Below are 20,762 nucleotides of genomic sequence, written 5' to 3'. Positions count from 1 at the left end.
GAATTTCAGATGGTCCATGAATTCCTTGAACTTGCATGCACATTTTTCTAGGCAGAATTTTCTGGAGTTTCAAAGATCCCAGACCCAACAACCCGAGGAAGGTGCCTTAGACCAGGAGTCACTTAAAAGAACATGTTAAAAAGAAACAATAATAAACACCAGCCCAGAAATCTCTTAACATTTAAAAATAAAAAGAACCATTCAGATGATGGGGGAGGGGTTGTTTTTATTTTTTCACCCGCTCAGCTTGTGGGATCTTAGTTCCCCCACCAGGTATTGAACCGTGCCCTCAGGCAGTGAAAGCATGGAGTCCTAACCACTGGACTACCACGGAATTCCAATCCAGAATAGCTTACATTAAGTTGTTAATCATGAAAAACTATATCTATCTAGTAGACCATAATGAAACAATGTATGTTGGAATACACATTAGAAAGGCATCAAATCAACAGAATTGTAAGAAATACTTTATTTACACAAAGCGTTAGAATACCAGTAAAACTGTTTAATTAGGGAACGGTGAAAATATACATAGACATAGCTGCAAACATCCTGAAGGGTATTTCTAGGTATTTTAGTAGGTCTTTGAGATTGTGGGGCCTGGTATTTTTAATGGGTCTAACATTAAGAAAACTTCAGTCTTTTTTTTCCTTGACAGAATTCTACTTGCACTGGATTATAACTACCAGTGGTAATTACCTTATGATCAGATTTTGGCTCCCAAGTAAATCGAGGTGGGAGGGGGCAAACAAGGAAAAGAGAGGAGTCTTTCTGAGCTAGCTGGATGAGAGGTGGTAAAGACAGGAAGTGAGGTTACAGGAAGTGTGTATATAAGAAGGTGGAAATAATTTCATTCACCAGAATTTCTCTTAGGAAAACACTAATATATGTTGGCAGATTCTTCTTAGAATGAGATAGGAGAACTTCCTCCCTTAACATTAGGATCGAGCACAACAAAAATTGGTCACAAAATTGCATCTAATGTTCCAATAGTATATTTAACTGAAGGGCTTTTTTTTTCTATTTGCTAAGCAGTGGGTTTAAGAAGATAATGGAGCTGGAGCTGGGGGTTGCTCATTATCTGGCAAGAAAAAAAGAAGCTTAAGTGATAAACCTGAGAGGGAAGGACAAAGAGAAAAATTTTCAGTGGCAGTTTGTCCAAGGGAACACTGAGAACAAAATGTCTAACAGGATATGAACCTCCTTCTCCACTTTTTACACACCAAAATCTTCAGTAAAGCCAGTATTACTCATGGGTATGTTTGTGTGAAGGGATCCTTTGTGGGGAGCGTAAAGAGGTGCTGAGTTCTATATTTAAGGGCTGGCAAGGGGTGGATGTGCCAATAAAATGTTCAAACACAGGAATCAGAAGTTAAAGGAATGGGTGACATCCAAGTTTCATATGAGAAAGATATGTTTGGGAATAATTCAATTTGAGCTTGAGCAATAAGCACACTGCACTTGTAATCACCCATGGAAAGAGGTAAGTTAAAGAACTGCTAAAGTCTATTAGAGAAAGAGGTATCTGGAAGGATGTAGAAACTGTAATCAATCGTCTTATTTTTACAGCCCTTTTCTCAAGCCAAGGACATGAGCCTGGGGGGACACATATTGGGACACAAGAATAAACCCATTTGATGGGTTTGGGCTGTGACCAATTATGTTTCCAAGGACATGATTTAAATCAGCTATATTCAAATTCATGTAGTAATAGAAAATGTACAAAGGATTTTGAATAAGGCAGTAATGTATCCACCTACCCAGAGTACAGCACAGTGCTTTGGAGCACAGCTCAGGGCTGGAGTCTTGGCTCTAGCACTACTAGCTGTGTGATCATGAGCTTGATCATATGATCAAGTTACCTGACATCTCCCCTGCCCCTCACCTTTCAAATTGGGCTAGAGTACCCAGATCACTAATGGTTATACAACTCTATAAACTAAAGCACATTCAGTTGAACACTTAGAACAGGAGAATTTTATGGTATGTAAATTATACCACAATAAAGCTGTTTTGTTTGTCTGTTTTTAAAAAGAGAGGACCCACATCATAGAGAGACTGTAAAAATAAAAATGTAAACTGTCTGGCATTGTTCTGACACATAGTAAAAATTCAATAAATACTAGTGATTAGTATTAGTGTAATAAAGAGATTAAAGAATAAAACACTGAAGATACATAAGTTAAAATTTTTAAAAAGAGTTGAGGAATTACTGGGTTGGTTGAAACTTGAGATCATTTAGTTCAACTCCGCTTATTTTACAGATGAGGAAACGGGATCAGCAGGTCAAGTGCTTTATTCAAGGTCCAGTTCTTAGACCAAACCCCAAGCCTGCTGGATTCTCATTAGTGCAGTTCCCACTACCTCAGAAAGATTGTCTCAGAAACACTGACACACGAAAAATTGAGGATGTGTTTCCTTGGAGGAAAAAGAAACACATAGGAGAACACAGAACACATGAAGACGTGTTGAAGAAAGAGAGTTCCAAGGTCAAGGGCAAACTAAGAAGAGGCTATCACATTCTGGTCCATGAACCAAGGACCCCCAACAGTGGTCATAAGAGCTTAAGTGCTTTGGCAAGGCAGGAGCCCTGGTCAGTCAGGTGAACCTGTTCATCACTGTGGCCTGGTGCCTGCTGACAATGAAGCTGCACAGTCCTCTTTGAGCTACTTCCTGACTTGTCAGCAGCAGTAGCAGGAACTGGGGCCAAAAGTGAACACAGCAGAGTTCTTGGGAGCCGTCAGTCTGAGCAGCTGTGAGAGAGCTGCTTCTATTCATGTTGAGTGGCCTGGCCTCACCTGTTTATCCCCTGGCCTTGCTAATCAGCCCCTCTGGATTCTGAGGGCCTTCACTTATGATCCTATAAATTGCCTGTCAGTTTCCTCCATCAGGGCACCTCTTCAAATCACTGAGGAAGTCCTAGATGGGAGATGACCCAAGTTTCCTGCTTCTTCATTAATACTGCCATCTTCTAAGGAAACTTGATAGAGAATTTGGAACATTTTGAAGCTAATAAAGCTTACTAAATCCCAATGCTAAATAGTGGAAAAGACAGAGGTATGTCTCCCAGGCCATGACTTTAACATTTCAGGGGTTAATATTCAAGGGGTCAACTCTGCCATTCCTAGGAGGTGGTGGAATCACATTCCTCCATTTTTCCTGAATAGTAACAATCTGGGCTAGATGGCTGGTGCAGACCCTTAATGTTATGTGATCCACAAGGTGGGAAGGAGGAAGAGGAGGAAAAAGAAAAGAGGAGAATTAAGGCCTGAAACAGCTTTTATGATTTAACTCAGTACAGTGAAACTTCTCAATGAACAGTTCATAAAAGTGCCTCATCTTTTTTTGTCCAGCTGCTTAAATAAAAATCAGTACAAGGACAGGGAAGTTCTGCCCATTCATCTGATGTGAGAACTCGAGGTGCAGATTAAGAACACTAAGTCTGACTTCAGCTTTTCCCTCAGAAGGCTTTCCTGTTTCGCAGATCATTCCATACAGTGGACACTTTGATGTCGGAGGAGGTGAGAGCTCCGACTGAAGGTCTTCTGGCATTCTTGGCACTCGTAAGGCTTCTCTCCAGTGTGAATTCTCTGATGTATGATAAGCTGGGAATGCTGGCTGAATGTCTTCTCACATTCATTACATTCATAAGGTTTCTCTCCAATGTGGATTTTCTGGTGGAGAAGCAGCTCAGAGTTGTCCCAAAATGTTCTGGCGCATTCATTACACTGATGAGGTTTCTCTCCAGTATGAATTCTCTGGTGGACAATAAGGTGAGAGGTCCGTCTAAAAGCCTTCCCACACTCAAAGCACTCATAGGGTTTCTCTCCAGTGTGAATTCTCTCGTGTCTAAGAAGTTCCGAGTTCCCCCTAAAGGCCTTCCCACATTCCTTACAAACATAGGGCTTCTCACCAGTATGAATTCTAACATGTCTGATTATCTCTGAGTTCTGGCCAAAAGTTTTCCCACATTCATTACATTCATACGGTTTGTCTCCTGTGTGAATTCTTTGATGTCGGATGAGCTCGGAACTCTGCCCAAAGCCTTTCCCACACTCGTTACATAGATAGGGTTTTTCTCCAGTATGAATTTTCTGGTGTCTAATAAGGCCTGAGCTATGCTTGAAGGCTTTGCCACACTCATTGCATTCATGGTATCTTTCTTCAGTATGAATTCTCTGATGCTGAATAAGCTGTGAGCTAACCCTAAAGGTCTTCCCACATTCATTACATTCATATGGTTTCTCCCCAGTGTGGATTCTCTGATGTAGGATAAGGGCTGAATTCTGACTGAAGGCTTTACCACACTCTTCACATTTATAAGGTCTCTCTCCAGTGTGAATTCTATGATGGTGGATGAGATGTGAACTCTGAATGAAGGCCTTTCCACATTCATTACAGGCAAAGGGCTTCTCTCCAGCATGAATTCTCAGGTGCCTTCGAAGGCTTGAGTTAGTTCCAAATGTTTTTCCACATTCTTTGCATTCGAAGGGTTTCTCTCCACTATGAACTCTCATATGCTGAATAAGATGTGAGTTCTGATTAAAGGCTTTCCCACATTCTTTGCATGTATGAGGCTTTTCTCCCACAGAACTTCTGTGTGTTTTGTTAGGTCCTAAATTCTCTATGAAGTTCTGGCCAGAAGTAGCAACTGTGCTAACTGCCTCTACTGTGGTGTCTCCCTGACGTGTGAGCAGGTTTGAACTGAGTCTGCAGACTCGCTCACTCTCATCCTTCTCCTGATCTTTCTCACTGGAGGGTGATTTCTTAAAGATAATTAACTCTGATGCAAAGTCTCTCTCCTCAGATGACTCCTGCCCCAGAATCTTTTCTGTGGAGTCTCCAGAATGCCCCTCCAATATGTCTTCTTCACACACTGCTCCAAACTCACGACCCTGGCACGCCACCTTTGTAAGTTTTTCTTCCATTTTTTCTAAAAATGCCCCATGTGGCTGAGATTCTTCAGAAATTTCTTCCTTGGGAATTACCTCCTTGTTCTCAGTTCCCATCTCACAATCTGAAATGAGAGAAGTAAGTCTGTGAAGTGGCTGTATCACAGCTGAATGAAGCCCATGCTAGGAAGTATTGAGCTCAACAGGGTTCTGACAGCACTCTCTGTATCTGGTGAGATTATAGGATGCTATGGAAGAGAAGAGAAAGATTCAGGATTATGGGGGACATGCTACACAAACAGCAGACACTGACTGAAGAGAGTGAGAGGAATGATCAGAGGAAGAGATTAAAGGCTAGAGACAGGAAATGGATGATAAGAAGATGCTGATAAAAATTCCATAATATTAACAGTGAGTTGGGAGAGAACCTGAGGTTGGTAAGGAAAACATTTAAGGAAAATTGTGGCCATATTAACAGATAATATATGGAGAAGGTTGGGAGAAGGGACAAAAATGACTAATATGACTTTGGAGTTTATAGAGGCAATAGATCCAACCAGTCCATTCTGAAGGAGATCAGCCCTGGGTGTTCTTTGGAAGGAATGATGCTAAAGCTGAAACTCCAGTACTTTGGCCACCTCATGCGAAGAGTTGACTCACTGGAAAAGACTCTGATGCTGGGAGGGATTGGGGGCAGGAAGAGAAGGGGATGACAGAGGATGAGATGGCTGAATGGCATCACTGACTCGATGGACATGAGTCTGAGTGAACTCCGGGAGTTGGTGATGGACAGGGAGGCCTGGCGTGCTGCGATTCATGGGGTCACAAAGAGTCGGACACGACTGAGCGACTGAACTGAACTGAACCAGAAATGAGTAGCAAGAAGAGCTATCTTTAGCCCAGTGCTGTGGTGCTCACGAGTTCTACAGAGTAGGGGATTGTATATGTTGTAGGGGTCACCCATTCAGAAGGTTAACATGACTTAGCTACAATGGGCCCAGAAGGAACCACGCTTGACTCCCTTGTATTTGGATGAAGTAAGGTTCTAGCTTAATTTTCTCCAGATGGTTACTACACTGTATCAATACCTAATTTTCCCTACTAATTTGAAATGCCTCCTTTACCACAGTCTAAAATTCCATATATATATCTGGGTCCATTTCCAGACTCTTTTCAGTTCTCCTGATCAGTCTATTCCTTCTCTAATACCAAACTGTTCAACCTACTGTAGCTTAAAACATTTTAATATGTTAGGGAATGTTCTCTCTTACTGTCTTCTTTTACAAAAACTTCCTGTCTATTCTATTTTTCCAAATGAATTTTAGTATAATTTTGTAAAATTTCTAAACTTACCCTGATGCTTTTATAACTATCACATCTCTGTATGTCTTCTCTTTTAGTGAGTTTTTCTTATATTTTCTAACTGGTTGTTATATATATGTTTGCAATGTTATTTTACTTATGAGTATTATAATTGGTTCCTTTATGTAATTTTCTTAGCACTTTTATAAGTCTAAAAGGTTGTATTTTAAAAAAGACTTCTAAAACACTATAGCAAGGATTTTTAGTTGTCTATCCCAATCTTACCTCTTCCTCACCTCATCAACAACAGAATAATGAATTTACTTTTGTAGCAACAAGGCTATCTAAGGAAATGTATTCTCTAGCCTTCTTTGCAGCTAGATTTTGTGACATCACCAACTTCTGGCCAATGAGACAGTAAAATGCAAATGAAAGCATAAGGGACTTCTGGGATATCTACTTAAAGGTAAGGGGATACATTTCCTCACCCTCCTTGGGGCTGTGCCTGGGGCATTAGGTGACAGCTGCAGTGCCACCTCAGACCATGCATTCACTAGCACGCCCTGGACCAGAGCAGCAAGGACCCTGGGTCCCTGGTGACTCTGTGAAGCTGCCAGACCAGCCCTGGAATGCCTGCCTCTGGATTTCTTTTATCTAAGAGAGAAATGAGGTTTTTCCTTGCTTAAGTCATTATGTTTTTTTTTTTTTTTTTTATGAAGTCAAACTTACTACTAACAGGAACAATGGCCCCAGAGATTTAGCAAGGGTAATAGCAGTAGTGTGAATGAAGAGGAAACAGACTAGAGAAATGTTTGAGAGAACAAATCCTCTAAGACTTGGAGTATGATCGAATACATGCATGAGGCAGGTATAATTAGATGGATAGTGGTACCACCAAGGTTGGGAATATTGAGGAATAGCTAATTTAGGAGGGCAGATGACAGGTGAGCTCTGATTTGGACAAGATGAGTTTCAACACACCCATACAGAAGTATCAAAGAATCAGCCAAAATATATTGGTCTAAAGCTTACAGCAGTCAAGAAGAGAGATACAGACTTGACAGTACTCAGCATAGGCAGTAATGAATACAGTGTGAGAACTGTCAGATACTGAAGACAGAAACCTAGAAAGTCAAAGCCAACATTCAAGAGTACTCCACTTAAATTCCATGTTCACTCCAGATCCTTCAACTTTTCTCCACCCTGCTCTCTGCCCCAGAAGGCTAACCTACACAGCACTCACCAACAGGCCAACAGTTGTGTTTTACCAATGGGAAGCCCCAACAGGAGGCTCAAAGGAGGGAGGAGAGTGAGGTCAGAGTATTTATCCTCCTGGTTCCTTCCTATGAGGTCTCCTTGAGCTCCTGGTGCCCTTCAACTGAAGTTCATTACTCATCTCAAGGAGTCTGTCCTACCCAACTGTCTCATATGGGTTCCAGAACCTCTCCTACCTCTTATCTCTTCTGGTCTAGGGCTGGTGACTTCTCTGCTATTGCCAGTCCCAGGTTCCTCAACACCCTTCCCACACCCACACCTTTTACAACTAACTTCTTTGCAAATAAACCCTACTCAAATTATCCTAATTTGAGCTAAGTGCCTGTTTCCTGTTAGGACCCTAATGATAAAGGGGTAATGAGAGGAATATAAGCCCTCCAGGAAGAGAAAGAAGGGTTAGTGAAGTAGAAGTACCAGAATACAGAGGCATAGAGGTCACCAAGGCCATGGCAGAGGGAACAACAAAGCATCACACGCAGCTGATAGATCCAGCAGGATAAGAACTGGAGAACATCTGCCAAGAAGTTACAGATAACATGCGAGAACAGAGTCAGTGGAATGACAGCAGCAGAAACTAGGTGGCAGTGGACTGATTAGTAAATTTGCTGTTTCTTTCAGAAAATTTAGATGAAAGGAGAGGACCAAGATGGGCACTAGTGCAAAAGGCCAAAGAAAATCAAAGAAGGATTTTCTCCAATGGGAGAGAGTTGAATGTGCTTATGTTAGAAAGGATGGTGCCAGTAGAGAGAAAGCTTAAGAGGGAAGAAAAGATGAGATTAGTGAAGAAATGAAGATTCTCAGAAGCAGGAGAGACTGGGGAAGGGGAAAGGGGGGATTTGGGGGTGCCCTTTGTACTGCCCTTTTTCTCTGCCCAGCCTCCAGTCATCCACAGGATCATACCCTGAGGCCTCCCGAGTCACTCAAGGGTGCAGCCCTGGTCAGCTCCCTCCCCTGACACCTAGAAGGAACCTGATCTCCTACTGGAATCCTAAAGTCTTGGAAGCTCTTTCTGCTACCCCTAAAAATGAACTGGAATCTTCTTCAACATTCCCCCACTCAGTGCCTTCTCTAATTTTCCCATGGAAAAAAGGCAGACACTCAAAACCTGGATTTCCCCTTTCCATTGAAGTTTTTGAAAATTATAAATAATGTGTACCTATATAACTGTAAGAATTCATCATAGAGAATTTAGCTCTCTTCTTCAACCATGGTACTATTTGAGTTAGGAAGTGCTGTCTTAAATAAATTTCTCTCTAATGCTCATCCAAGAACAAGTTCCACAAGCTGGTATTTCAATCCCTGTCTACTTCTGACCCCTCTCTGGCCTTTTTCCTTTTCACCACCATCTCTCCTATAGTTACTTCTTTTCTATCATCTAGCTCCTTACAAAATCAGCATTCATAAAACTCACATCTGTCTCACACCATATGGAAAATCATGTGTTCACAGAAAACCAAGATACAAGACATAGAAGTTAGGCATGTATATCTATCCCCAACTTCAACACTGGTTCAAAATTCTAACCGAGAAAGTATTCCCAATTAAATTTTGCCCCCTCTGATTATTTTTACTTTGCATTCCACCAGTGCCACAATATTAATGCCACTTGTTAAATATTATTTTTAGACACCTTCTTTATAGACACCTTCTTATGTATAAATAAAACCATCCTTCTTTTTTTTTTTTCTTTTGGCCACATTTGGAGGCATGTAGGATCTTAGTTTCCAACCAGAACTGAACCCATGGACCCTGTAGTGGAAGTGAGGAGTCTTAACCACTGAACTGCCAGGGAAGTCCCAAAGCCATCCTCCTTTTGACTGATTTTCCCAGAGGTACAGATACATATTAGACCTTGTCCTCATGTGGAAACACTCCACTACTCATAGAACAAATTCAAATTTCCAAACATAATTTCCTATGTTTCTCAATTCTTCACTTTTCTAAATTTAAAATGAGTTTTTCCTGGAGAGAGAGAAGATGGACGTGCCATCTCAGGAGTAGGCTCAGCACTCTTAGTCCTCAGTTTGGGGGATGACAAGCATCTGCTGGGTCTCCAAAGTTCAGAACAGAGTTTTCAACTCTGCAGATCTGTATTTCTTTTAATGCACTCAGAAATCCTCACTCACAAAATAATGATGCATAAACCAAATATCCACCAACTTATTAACCAAGAGAAATGAAACTTTTAAAGGACCATACTGCCTACATGAGGAGCCACATAAAACTCAAAAAATTCTTCAGCGGGCTTGCAATCATAGCAGGAAGGTTTTTGTGTGTTTGTTTAATGAACGATACTTAAATAATGATTCTTGGCCTGGGATTAGGTTAGATGCAGAAAAGTCAACTAGAAAAACCTCTGAAAATATTAACTTCCAGGTCCCACCTCAGATCTCTTAGAGTCAGAATCTCCAGGGATAGGCTAAGTCATCTGTTTCCTTCTTTAGACCATAAGCAAGGATGTTCTATTCATCTTGACATTCCCAGTGCCTAACATATTTCGGGTACCTGGTAAATACACAAGGAATTTGTGTACGTCTTGTCTACACAAGGAATCTGTGGTACCCAGGAGGAAGAACTGGGTATTTCACTCATTTCTGTATCTCATTCTGTATCTCAATCGGGGGTCTGACACATTGCTGATGTCAGTAACTAGCTGTAAAAAGAAGCTCCTTTAAGCACTGTTATCTTCTTTTCCTCTGTTGTCTCCCTGTTCCCACAATCAGTAAGGCTCTATTAACCCTGTGCTCAAACCTACCTCCTTTCCATAACTAACCCTCCTATGCCAATATCCCGTCTGCCGGCCCTGGGCACAAGCTGCCAGGAGGCCTGGAGTTTTTGACACTGCCCGCCATTTCGTCCCCGCAGTTTACTTGGGGATGGACTATCTGAGGAAATCACAGCTCCCATCGGCCCCCAAGTCTGGACCGAGGAAGGGGGTGTCCCTGCTGCTCCCGTCTAGCGACTGACAGGCAGGGAACCAGGGCGAGGACGGGCCCTGGCCGCGTCCAGGGTTTGTGCAGGTGGGGACCCGGTGGGGGTTTGGGGGACCATAACGTCCAAGGTCATATATCGAACCCGGATCTGGTAGGGGCCTAGACGTCGAGTTTCCCCGGGGCTCGCGGGCCAGTGGTTCAAGAGCCCAGTGCCCTCCGCCCCCCGCCGGGACGGGATGAGGTCTCACCTCAGGCAGCTACCGCCCCACACTCGCTCCGGTCCGGCTCCCCAAGCTTCTCCGCGCGCTCGCTCAGAACCCGCAGCTGTTGTCTTGGTTTCACGGGCGACGGGCATCGGCCACTTCCGGTACCCAGTCAGCACTCCAGCCAATCAGCACGCGCCGCACTCCCGGGAGGAACAGGTGGTCGGCTGGCGGGCGACTCCTCACCTTTTCCAGGCTTCCTTTGCCCCGGTTCTCGCCCTCACACGAGCCCCACCTCGCCGCTGCCTCCCACACCAGCTCCCTGAAGTGGCCTTTTGCGCCTGGCAATGCCCACTTCTGTCCGAGGATCACCGACAAGCTGGGTCCTCCGAATTTCCTAGAACGGCTCCAGGGATGCACTTCCGCCCTGGAACCGGCCGCTCTGCACGCTGATGTCGCTCCCCAAGCATTGATCTGGACTCAAGAAATTGAAAGTTGGCTTCTTTTTCTCCCCGAGCAGAGACTGTGTCCTTAACTTCCCCATCTGCATCCCTTATCCCGTCACTCCCTTCGCGACTTCACGAATCTGGTAAACACAGACCCCTACATCCTAGAAACAGGCCGGTCATAAGCTGGGGGCAAACGGAGACCCACTCTTGATGTCAAGGAGGGGTTACTGGAGGGAGTGATGTTTAGGCTGAAATCTGAAGGTTGACCGGGAATTACCGGGGTTAAGAGTGAAGGGGACAGCGGTTCAGGCAGTGGGAACAGCATTCTACCATAACTTAACTTCCTTATTTCTTGAATAGCTTGATAGTTCTTAACTCAGCACCTGTGTACTTGTTCCTTTCTCCGCCACAGCTATCGAAGCCCGCGAGCCCCAGAGCCTCTGCTCTGCAACAAGAGAAGCTACCACAATGAGAAGCTGGAGTACAGCAACTGGAGAGTAGCCCCATCGCCACAACTAGAGAAAAGCCCATGCACCAATGGAAGACCCAGCATAGCACCCCCCCCCAAAAAAAAAAATCTTTCAAAAGTGTGGTGTCTGAATCTGCAGCAGCTGGAATGATGGTTAGAAATGCAAACTCTCAGACCCCACCCACAGATCTCCTGAATCAGAACCTGAGGTTAGAGCTCAACAATCTGTGTTTTAACAAGCCCTTCAGGAGTTCTGATGCAGTCTAAAATTTGGGTGTCACTGGTCCAGACGTTCAGTTCAGTCACTCAGTCTTGTCTGACTCTTTGCGACCCCATGGACTGCAGCACACCAGGCTTCCCTGTCCATCAGCAACTCCCAGAGCTTACTCAAGTTTGTGTCCATTGAGTTGGTGATGCCATCCAACCATCCCCTGTCATCCTGTCATCCCCTTCTCCTTCCAGCCTTCAATCATTCCCAGCATCAGGGTCTTTTCAAATGAGTCAGCTCTTCGCATCAGGTGGCCAAAGTATTGGAGTTTCAGCTTCAGCATCAGTCATTCCAATGAATATTCAGGACTGATTTCCTTTAGAATGGTCTGGCTGGATCTCCTTGCAGTCTAAGGAACTCTCAAGAGTCTTCTCCAACACTACAGTTCAAAAGCATCAGTTCTTCAGTGCTCAGCTGTCTTTAGAGTCCAACTCTCACATCCATACATGACTACTGGAAAAAACATAGCTTTGGAACTTTGAAGGCAAAGTAATGTCTCTGCTTTCTAATATGCCGTCTAGGTTGGTCACAGCTTTTCTTCCAAGGAGCAAGCGTCTCTTATTTTCATGTCTGCAGTCACCATCTGCAGTGATTTTGGAGTCCAAGAAAATAAAGTCTTTCACTGTTTCCATTGTTTCTCCATCTATTTGCCATGAAGTGATGGGACCAGATGCCATGATCTTAGTTTTCTGAATGTTGAGTTTCAAGCCAACTTTTTCACTTTACTCTTTCACTTGCATCAAGAGGCTCTTTAGTTCTTCTTCACTTTCTGCCATGAGGGTGATGTCATCTGTGTATCTAAAGTTATTGATATTTCTCCTGGCAATCTTGATTCCAGCTTGTGCTTCATCCAGCCAGGCATTTCACGTCATGCACTCTGCATATAAGTTAAATAAGCAGGGTGACAACATACAGCCTTGACGTACTCCTTTCCCAATTTGGAACCAGTCTGTTGTTCCATGACCAGTTCTAACTGTGCTTCTTGACCTCCATACAGATTTCTCAGGAGGCCTGTCAGGTGGTCTGATATTCCCATATCTTCAAGAATTTTCCACAGTTTGTTGTGATCTACACAGTCAATCTTCCCTGGGTCAGGAAGATCCTCTGGAGAAGGAAATGGCAACCCACTCCAGTATTCTTGCCTGGAAAATCCCATGGATGGAGGAGCCTGGTTGGCTACTGTCCATGGGGTCGCAAAGAATCAGAAACGACTGAGCAACTTCACTTCACTTCACACAGTCAAAGACTTTGGCATAGTCAATAAAGTAGAAGTAGATGTTTTTCTGGAACTCCCTTGCTTTTTTGATGATTCAATGGATGTTGGTAATTTGATCTCCGGTTCCGCTGCCTTTTCTAAATCCAGCTTGAACATCTGGAATTTCACAGTTCACATACTATTGAAGCCTGGCTTGGAGAATTTTGAGCATTACTTTGCTAGCCAGATGTTAACAGTGTTTCATTTGATCAGCCCCAGTATGTGGGTTAAACAGGAAAAAGATAAGTTGTATCCTCCTAGCTACTCCCCTGCCTATCTGCTTCACTACACTAGCCAATTTAGAAGCCATCTGGAGCAACAGGGACCTACCAAGGGAAGAAGCCAAGGCATATGGTCCACAAATAGCCATTCTCAAGAGTGTGTGAGGATGTGTATGACTGGGTAGGGGCTGGTGTTTCACAGTCTCCTAACAGGTTCAGGACTTCCATGGAATTGCTTCTTATATGTAAGTATGAGCAGTGTTGCTCCTCTTGAAAAAAAAAAATGGCAGCCAGGAATGTCAGCCACCTCTTGAATTCACACAGAGACAGGAATATGGAAAATAAAAGGCATATGATTCTTGCTCACCCTTGTCCCTTCTCTTCTCTCTATAGGAGATGTGGGGAGGAGGGCTACCAGTACTGGCTACTCTCCTCTCTTTGACTTCAAAACCATGCCACTTCTCAGAGTAGCTTACAACTCTGATTTTGACCTAGTACCGATCATAATTATATTTTCTATCCTCTATGGACAACATTCCAAGCTACCACCAAACTGTTCATAACAGCACTCAGTTCTCCTGAGATTTAAATAACATTGTAAATGTAAGTCTTTGTCAAGATTCTTGAAGAAATGACCAAAAGCACCCACCTTGAAAACCTTCATATCTTTCAAAACTCTTTTCTCCCAGTGAATAATCCCGGGCCAGGGCCTGAGCTAACACAGGGACACTGGCTTGGTAGCTTTCTCTTCCTGTAAATAGCTCTTCTCTTTCAACTCCACACATTCATTCTTTTTATCACCATCACCTCTCTCCTTGATCCTGCCTTCCTTTCAACTGCACCAACCTCACAGTACATTCAACACACCAGAGTCTCACTCAGCATGACACAAATGCATCCTGCCTTATGTGACTTAACCATTTCCTATGAATACACCTTTTCCCACACACAGAGTGCCCCTTAAGAGTCAGCACTCGGTTACACATCCAGAAGAGCCTCCAGCCATGCTGAGCCCATGTTCAGTAGAAAGCGACTGACCTGAAATATTCATATCTCATCTCCACACACTACAGCAACTGGCTGAAGGTGAGTCAAGGCTCAATTAAGTCTTCAGTGTTCCCCTCACACCTGCAGCTATGAAGATGCAAGGAAGTAAAACACGAAGGCAGTCTCCTTTTCTAGGGTTAACAATTACCCCGGGAAGCCCAGAGGAACCAGTTCTGAGCCTGATCCAGCAAGGTCATGTTAAAGAAAGAAAGAAAGTGAAGTCACTCAGTCGTGTCCAGCTCTTTGCAATCCCATAGACTGTAGCCCACCAGGCTCCTCTATCCATGGAATTTTCTAGGCAAGAGTACTGGAGTGAGTTGCCCTTTCCTTTGCCAGGGGATCTTCCTGACCCAGGGATTGAACCCGGGTCTCCCACATTTTGGCAGACATTTTATCGTCTGACCCATGCTAACATTTTAACATCTGAGGTTATGTTTACATAGCAGATCTTTCCTGGACAAGTTCTAAATCGAAGAGGTGCCTTCAAGGTCCTGTAAGGTCCACATCTCTCTCCCTCTCAGGTGAAACCATGGCCCCTTTCACATGGGGTGTGTGTGTGTGTATGTGTGTGTGTGTGTGTGTGTGCGCGCACGCATGCTCAGTCATGTCTGACTCTTTGCAGCACCATGGACTGCAGCCCACCAGGCTCCTCTGCCCATGGGATTTCCTAGGCAAGAATACTGGAGTGGGTTGCCATTTCCTTCTCCAGGGGATCTTCTCCATGCAGAGATCGAACTCTCATCTCCTATGTCTCCTGCACTGGCAGGCAGATTCTTTACCACTAGCGCCACCTGGGAAGCCCTTCAACAGGGGATAAAATGCAGCAACACCTGGAAATCTCACTCTCGAGTGACTGGGCTATGGTTCAGTGCCAGGTAGAGAGGCAGAGAAGAGAAGGCTGCTCTGGCAGAGGGGTCAGTGCTGGGCTTTGAGGAAGGAGAGCTGGAGGTAGTGGCAGGAAATGCATTGGAAATAGACAAAAGCAGAATGTACAAGGGAACAAGTGATCAGAGGAAAAAGCAGAAGAAAAAAAAAACTGTAGCCCAGGGCATGAGGCTCTTCTCCAGGGCTCTGGAGTCTTCACAAGGTCAGCAAAATAATGAGCCCACCTGAGGAGTGCGAGTGCGTGTGCTCAAGAGCCTCTGCTCTGCAACCAGAGAAAGCCTGTGGACCACAACAAAGACCCAGAACAGCCAAAAAACATAGCCCACATGTCACCAGGGCTAAGACAGCACCTCTAGCGTCTCTGTTCACTGAGCCCCTCATCACAACACTTTGAGAAACTGCTGCTAAGTATAGTCTGAATTCCCATGTGAGTGGAAATCATCCATACCAAGGCAGTCCTACATGAATATTTCTGAGGCTCTATTTTGAGAAAACAACATGGGAGGAGTGTTGTGTCCAAGTCCAAGTGTCTCCCACCATCACAGGGACATGTTAGTTCCCAATGTGACTAGAGAACCTGCAGAAGGCCAGAATGACTCCTCACTCTATCTTCATGATGCTGTTTTCCCAGCTCAAGATACAGCCCCTAAAAATCATGGATGATATTTGGGAAAGATGAAAACTTGAATTCGAAAAGATACATGCACCCCCAACATTCATAACAACATGACTTACAATAGCCAAAACATGGAAGCAACCTAAATGTCCATCATGAGATGAATGAACAAACAAGATGCAGTATGTATGGAGACAATGGGATATGACTAAGTCATAAAAAAGAATGAAATACTGCCATTTGCAACAACATGGATGGACCTGGAGATCATCACACTAAGTGAATAAGTCAAAGACAAATATATGATGTCAGTTATATGTGGAATCTAAAAAAAATGATATAAATGAACTTATTTACAAAACAGAAATAGACTCACATACATAGAAAATAAACTTATGGTTACCAAAGGGGGAAGGTGGGGGGAAGGGATAATGGAATTTAGGATTAACAGATACACACTACTATATATAAAACAGATAAGCAGGGCTTCACTGGTGGCTCAGTGATAAAGAATCCACCTGTCAATGCAGGAGACATGGGTTTGATCCCTGGTCCAGGATTATCCCACATAGTGGGGAATAGCTAAACCCTTGCATCACAAATACTGAGCCTCTGCTCTAGAGTCCAGGAGCTGTCACTACTGAAGCCCACACTCTCGAGAGCCTGAGCTGCACAACAAGAGAAGCCACTGCAATGAGAAACCTTGCACCACAAGTAGAGAGTAGTGCCTGCTCTCCAAAACAAGAGAAAAACTGTCACAGCAACAAAGACCCAGAACAGCCAAAAATAATAAATAATTAATTTAGAAAAATAAGGACCTTCCATAAAGCACAGTGAACTATATACAGTATCTTGCAATAGCCAATGATGGAAAAGAATTTTGAAAAAGGATGCATCCAATCTATCTATATAACTTATCACTTTGCTGTATACCTGAAGCTAGCACAACATGGTAAACCAACTATACTTCGATTTTTTTAAAAAACCCTGGATGCACTTCAGCGCTTCAACAAGATCCGTTCTCTGTGATGCAACCTCTCAGGTTAATGTGATCCCTTTGCCATCGCCCACACTGTTGATTGTTCTTTGTACTCCGTTTTCTCTTACGCCACACCCCTACCCACAATGCTGTCCTTGGGTCCAATGCCACTGAAATCCATAGTTGTGATGACCCTTTGGGGTCCCTCTAAAGCAAAAATGTCCCTTTGTCTCTTGATGCTTACTTAATTCTGCTGCCAATACCCATACGTTCTCTCTCTACATTTATCTTGGGCTTGTCGTCTTCCTCCTTGTTCAAACTCTCTCTACCCCTGCAGCAGTGAGTTATTCACATGATCCTCAACTTCACTACATTCATGCCATATACGAAATCACGATAAAGAGATGTTATTCAGGGAGGCAAAATACAGGCTTTCAGGCACAGTTTAAAAGCACAATAACAACAAATCCAAACCTTACAAATACTGAACATAGCTTCCAAAGCCCTCTTGTATATACTACCCAGGATCAGCGTCTCTGGAAGCTTTGGCTGTCTACAGCAGCTGCAGAAAAGTCCTTCACAGGGGAACGTGGCTCAAAGGATTCAGTGGCTGGTCCAGGTTTACTCAGGTCAGAAGACGGGAAACCAGATTAGCACCCACATCTTCAGACTCCTCCCCAGGCTCTCCTCATTTCAACCTGGCTTCCTTCCTAGGGTCTCACTGAATACACACCTACCTCCATCTGGCTCAGTTGGTAAAGAATCTACCTGCAATGCAGAAGACCCAGGTTTGATCCCTGGGTCAAGAAGATTCCCTGGAGAAAAAATGGCACTCCACTCCAGTGCTCTGGCCTGGAAAATCTCATGGAAAGAGGAGCCTGGCAGTCCTCTAGTCCTATAGTCTAGCCCATAGTCCATGGGGTCAGAAGAGTCAAACATGATTTCATGACTAAACCACCCATCCATCCTTTAGAGGGGCTGTTTTGTCTAGGCCAGTTTTGCCACTATTTTGACCAACAATCAGTTCCAGAGAGGAAGTTTCAAATCTAACATCCAGAAAATCCACATTTGGTTCACATGTACATAAAGTGTCTCCCATCTACTGGAATAAAATCCTGCATGATAAGCGTATTTGCGTTACCACCTGGCTTCCATACTTCAAGACCTGGTTCCAAAATATCACATCCACAAAGCCTTTCAGGCTTGCTCTCTTCTCATTTCAATCACTCCTTCACTGTCCTCCAGTGACATTTGGCATTTGGGCTAATTTCACCTTTGGTATCTTGTATTCTGTTTTAAGAATATTTTTCATCTCCCCACCTAATGATAAGAACCCAACCTGCCCTCAGGGACTGTGCCCAGAGCACTGCACTAATCACAGATGGTCTGTACATGTTGACTAGGAAATGCTTACCTGACAAAATCTTCTGTAATTAAGCTGAATTTTAACAGTGGCCTTAAGGAACAATACGTTAACCCAGAAAAATAATGGCAGGGATTTGGGACATAGGGTGAAGCTGGTTAAAAGAGCAAATGTAGCCAGTTAGCTCCGCAAAGCTCCTTCTAAGGCATTGTTGTTGTTTAGTCACTAAGTCGGGTCAGGCTCTTTTGCTACCTCTTGGACTGTAGACCTCCAGCCTCCTCTGTCCATGGGATTTTCTGGGCAAAAATGCTACACTGGGTTGCCAATTCCCTCTCCAGGGTATCTTCATGACCCAGGAATCGAACCTATGTCTCCTGCTTGGCAAGGTGATTCTTTACCACCAAGTCATCTGGGGAAGGCCTTCCTTCTATCCCATTAGATCAACAGTTATCATGGGGTTGGTAACTTTTTCACAGGGTGGATAAGGAACCTTAGCTGACCCTAGAGTCCACAAGTTCCATATAACATTGGAGTGTCAGTGAACCAAAATACAGCAACCAGAGGGATCAACCATCAAGCTTGGTTAATTTGTTCTTTATTTTTGAATAAGGCCACCCCTGGATAAGCAGCAATCAATCTTATAAAATTATACCTTCTAGAAGATCAAATTAGACCTTTCCTTAATAAGACTGAGTATGTAATTTGACCTACTGTGCTAGACCCAAGGGAGGACATGATGATCCAGGGAGTATCTGTGGTGCCAAGATGTTGGAAGAATCTGGGACTGTTTCCAGCACTAGTGGGCAAGGGTTTAAAGTCTCTAGAGCCCAAAGATATAAGCAGCATCCCTAGAGGAGATGGACAAACACCTTTAATTGGGAAAACAGGCCACACCTCCCATCATCCTATGCTGCTTAATATGAGATGTCTATATAGTCAAAGCTACAGTTTTTCCAGTAGTCATGTATGGATGTGAGAGTTAGACCATCAAGAAGGCTGAGCACCAAAGAATTGATGCTTTCAAATTGTGGTGCTGGAGAAGACTCTGGAGTGTCCCTTGGACTGCACGGAGATCAAACCAGGCAATCCTAAAGGAAATCAACCCTGATTATTCACTGGAAGGACTGATGCTGAAGCCGAAGCTCCAATACTTTGGCCACCTGATGAGAAGAGTTGACTCACTGGAAAAGACCCTGATGCTGGGAAAGAATGAAGGCAAAAGGAGAAGGGAGTGGCAGAGGATGAGATGGTTAGAGAGCATCACAGACTCAATGGACATGAATTTGAGCAAACTCTGGGAGACAGTGGAGGACAGAGGAGCTTAGCATGCTGCAGTCCATGGGGTTGCAAAGAGTGGGACACAACTTAGCAACTGCACAGCAACAAAACAACTATTTAAGATGTAGATTGGTTAGGGTGAGAGGAGAAAGGGGCTGAACCTGGAGGAGACTGGGATTCATGGAGAGGGACATAAATAATTACATTAGACCTTGTCAGAATCAGGGGACTCCTTTCCTTTGACAAGGCCCAAGTGTTAAACTATGTGAGAGAGTGGACACTGCAGCCGCTCAGAGACCAGTCAAAAGACTTTTGCCCCCTGGAACAACACACTCAACAGCAGCACACAATGTCTGGGTATGACTACCTTTGTTTCAGCCCTCAGCTTGTGGGACTAGCCTTCTACTCTAAAAACATATGAGAAATGAATTCTGCTTTATATCCTGAGATGTAGAACGTCTGTCTTGTGGGGAGGAGACCCAAAGAGCTTTGCCTAAAGCCAGGCATCCGCTTCTAAGGGGTGGGTTGGTGTTCTAACTTCTGGGATAGATGATCAACAGAAATGACACCCACGAAAAACTCCATGACCTCCTCGGAAGCAGGTTTAACAGGCAGATCTGTTCTTTGGTAGCAATGTTAAACCACAACATGCCATAATTTCCGGGCCAAAAAAAAAAAAAAATCCCAGGCTGCTTTGTAGACCAAATATTTCCAAATTTCTGGAGGTAAGAAACACCAGTGAAGCTCCCCAGGGGATTCCAGTGTGCTCTCATGTTAAGAATCCCTGGTTAGGGACCTCCCTGGTGGTCTGGTGGTTAAGACTGTGCTTCCACTGCAGGGGACATGGGTTCAATCCCTGGCTGGTGAGTGAAGATCCTGTATGCCGTGTGGTGTGGCCAAAATATAATTTTTTAAAAATCTATTTTTAAAGAATCCCTGGTTAGACAATTGGGGAGCCACCTAGATCTGAGACCCAGCTGACTTCTCTGGAATTCAGGTGCTCCAGGCAGGTGTAGATATGTGAGTGAAAGTGGCCTTCTGACAGGAAAGAGGAAGAGGGCCCATCGTATCTTGTAAAGGGTTAGGTGGTGTTGTTGCAGAGAGGTGAAAAGAATATTAGCTTAAACGCCATGAGACCCGGCTTCTGGTCCTGGCTCTACCATTTATTATTTCTGAGACTTTAATAAGTGGCTTAACCTCTTGGCTCTATGAAAATGGACACGACTGCCCTCATCACACCTGATAAGAAAGCCACCACCATTACAAAGCTGACAGGTTTTGGCAAGAAATGAGTTTCTGGAGACATTACACAATTTAAGGTAATTTC

The 20,762-nt window shown here is 43.9% G+C and overlaps 1 protein-coding gene across 1 annotated transcript; it reads right to left on the bottom strand.

Moving 5' to 3' along the window:
• Positions 1-458: 458 nt before the first annotated feature.
• On the bottom strand, positions 459-10,953 carry ZFP3 (ZFP3 zinc finger protein). Its single transcript, XM_040243664.1, has 2 exons — positions 10,651-10,953; positions 459-5,017 (listed from the first exon to the last, which is right to left on the bottom strand). Exon 2 carries the CDS (start codon positions 5,007-5,009, stop codon positions 3,486-3,488), a length of 1,524 nt encoding a protein of 507 aa, XP_040099598.1. The 5' UTR covers positions 5,010-5,017; positions 10,651-10,953; the 3' UTR covers positions 459-3,485.
• Between the last annotated feature and the right edge of the window lie 9,809 nt (positions 10,954-20,762).

This window comes from Oryx dammah, unplaced genomic scaffold, assembly GCF_014754425.2.
Source record: "Oryx dammah isolate SB20612 unplaced genomic scaffold, SCBI_Odam_1.1 HiC_scaffold_8, whole genome shotgun sequence".
Taxonomy (NCBI): domain Eukaryota; kingdom Metazoa; phylum Chordata; class Mammalia; order Artiodactyla; family Bovidae; genus Oryx; species Oryx dammah.
The sequence above is the reverse complement of the archived record's forward strand: the minus strand, read 5'-3'. Positions and strand labels throughout refer to the sequence as shown.

Coding starts and splice junctions, on each gene's coding strand:
- ZFP3 (XM_040243664.1), bottom strand. CDS start 5,009: ATGGGAACTGAGAACAAGGAGGTAATTCCCAAGGAAGAAATTTCTGAA.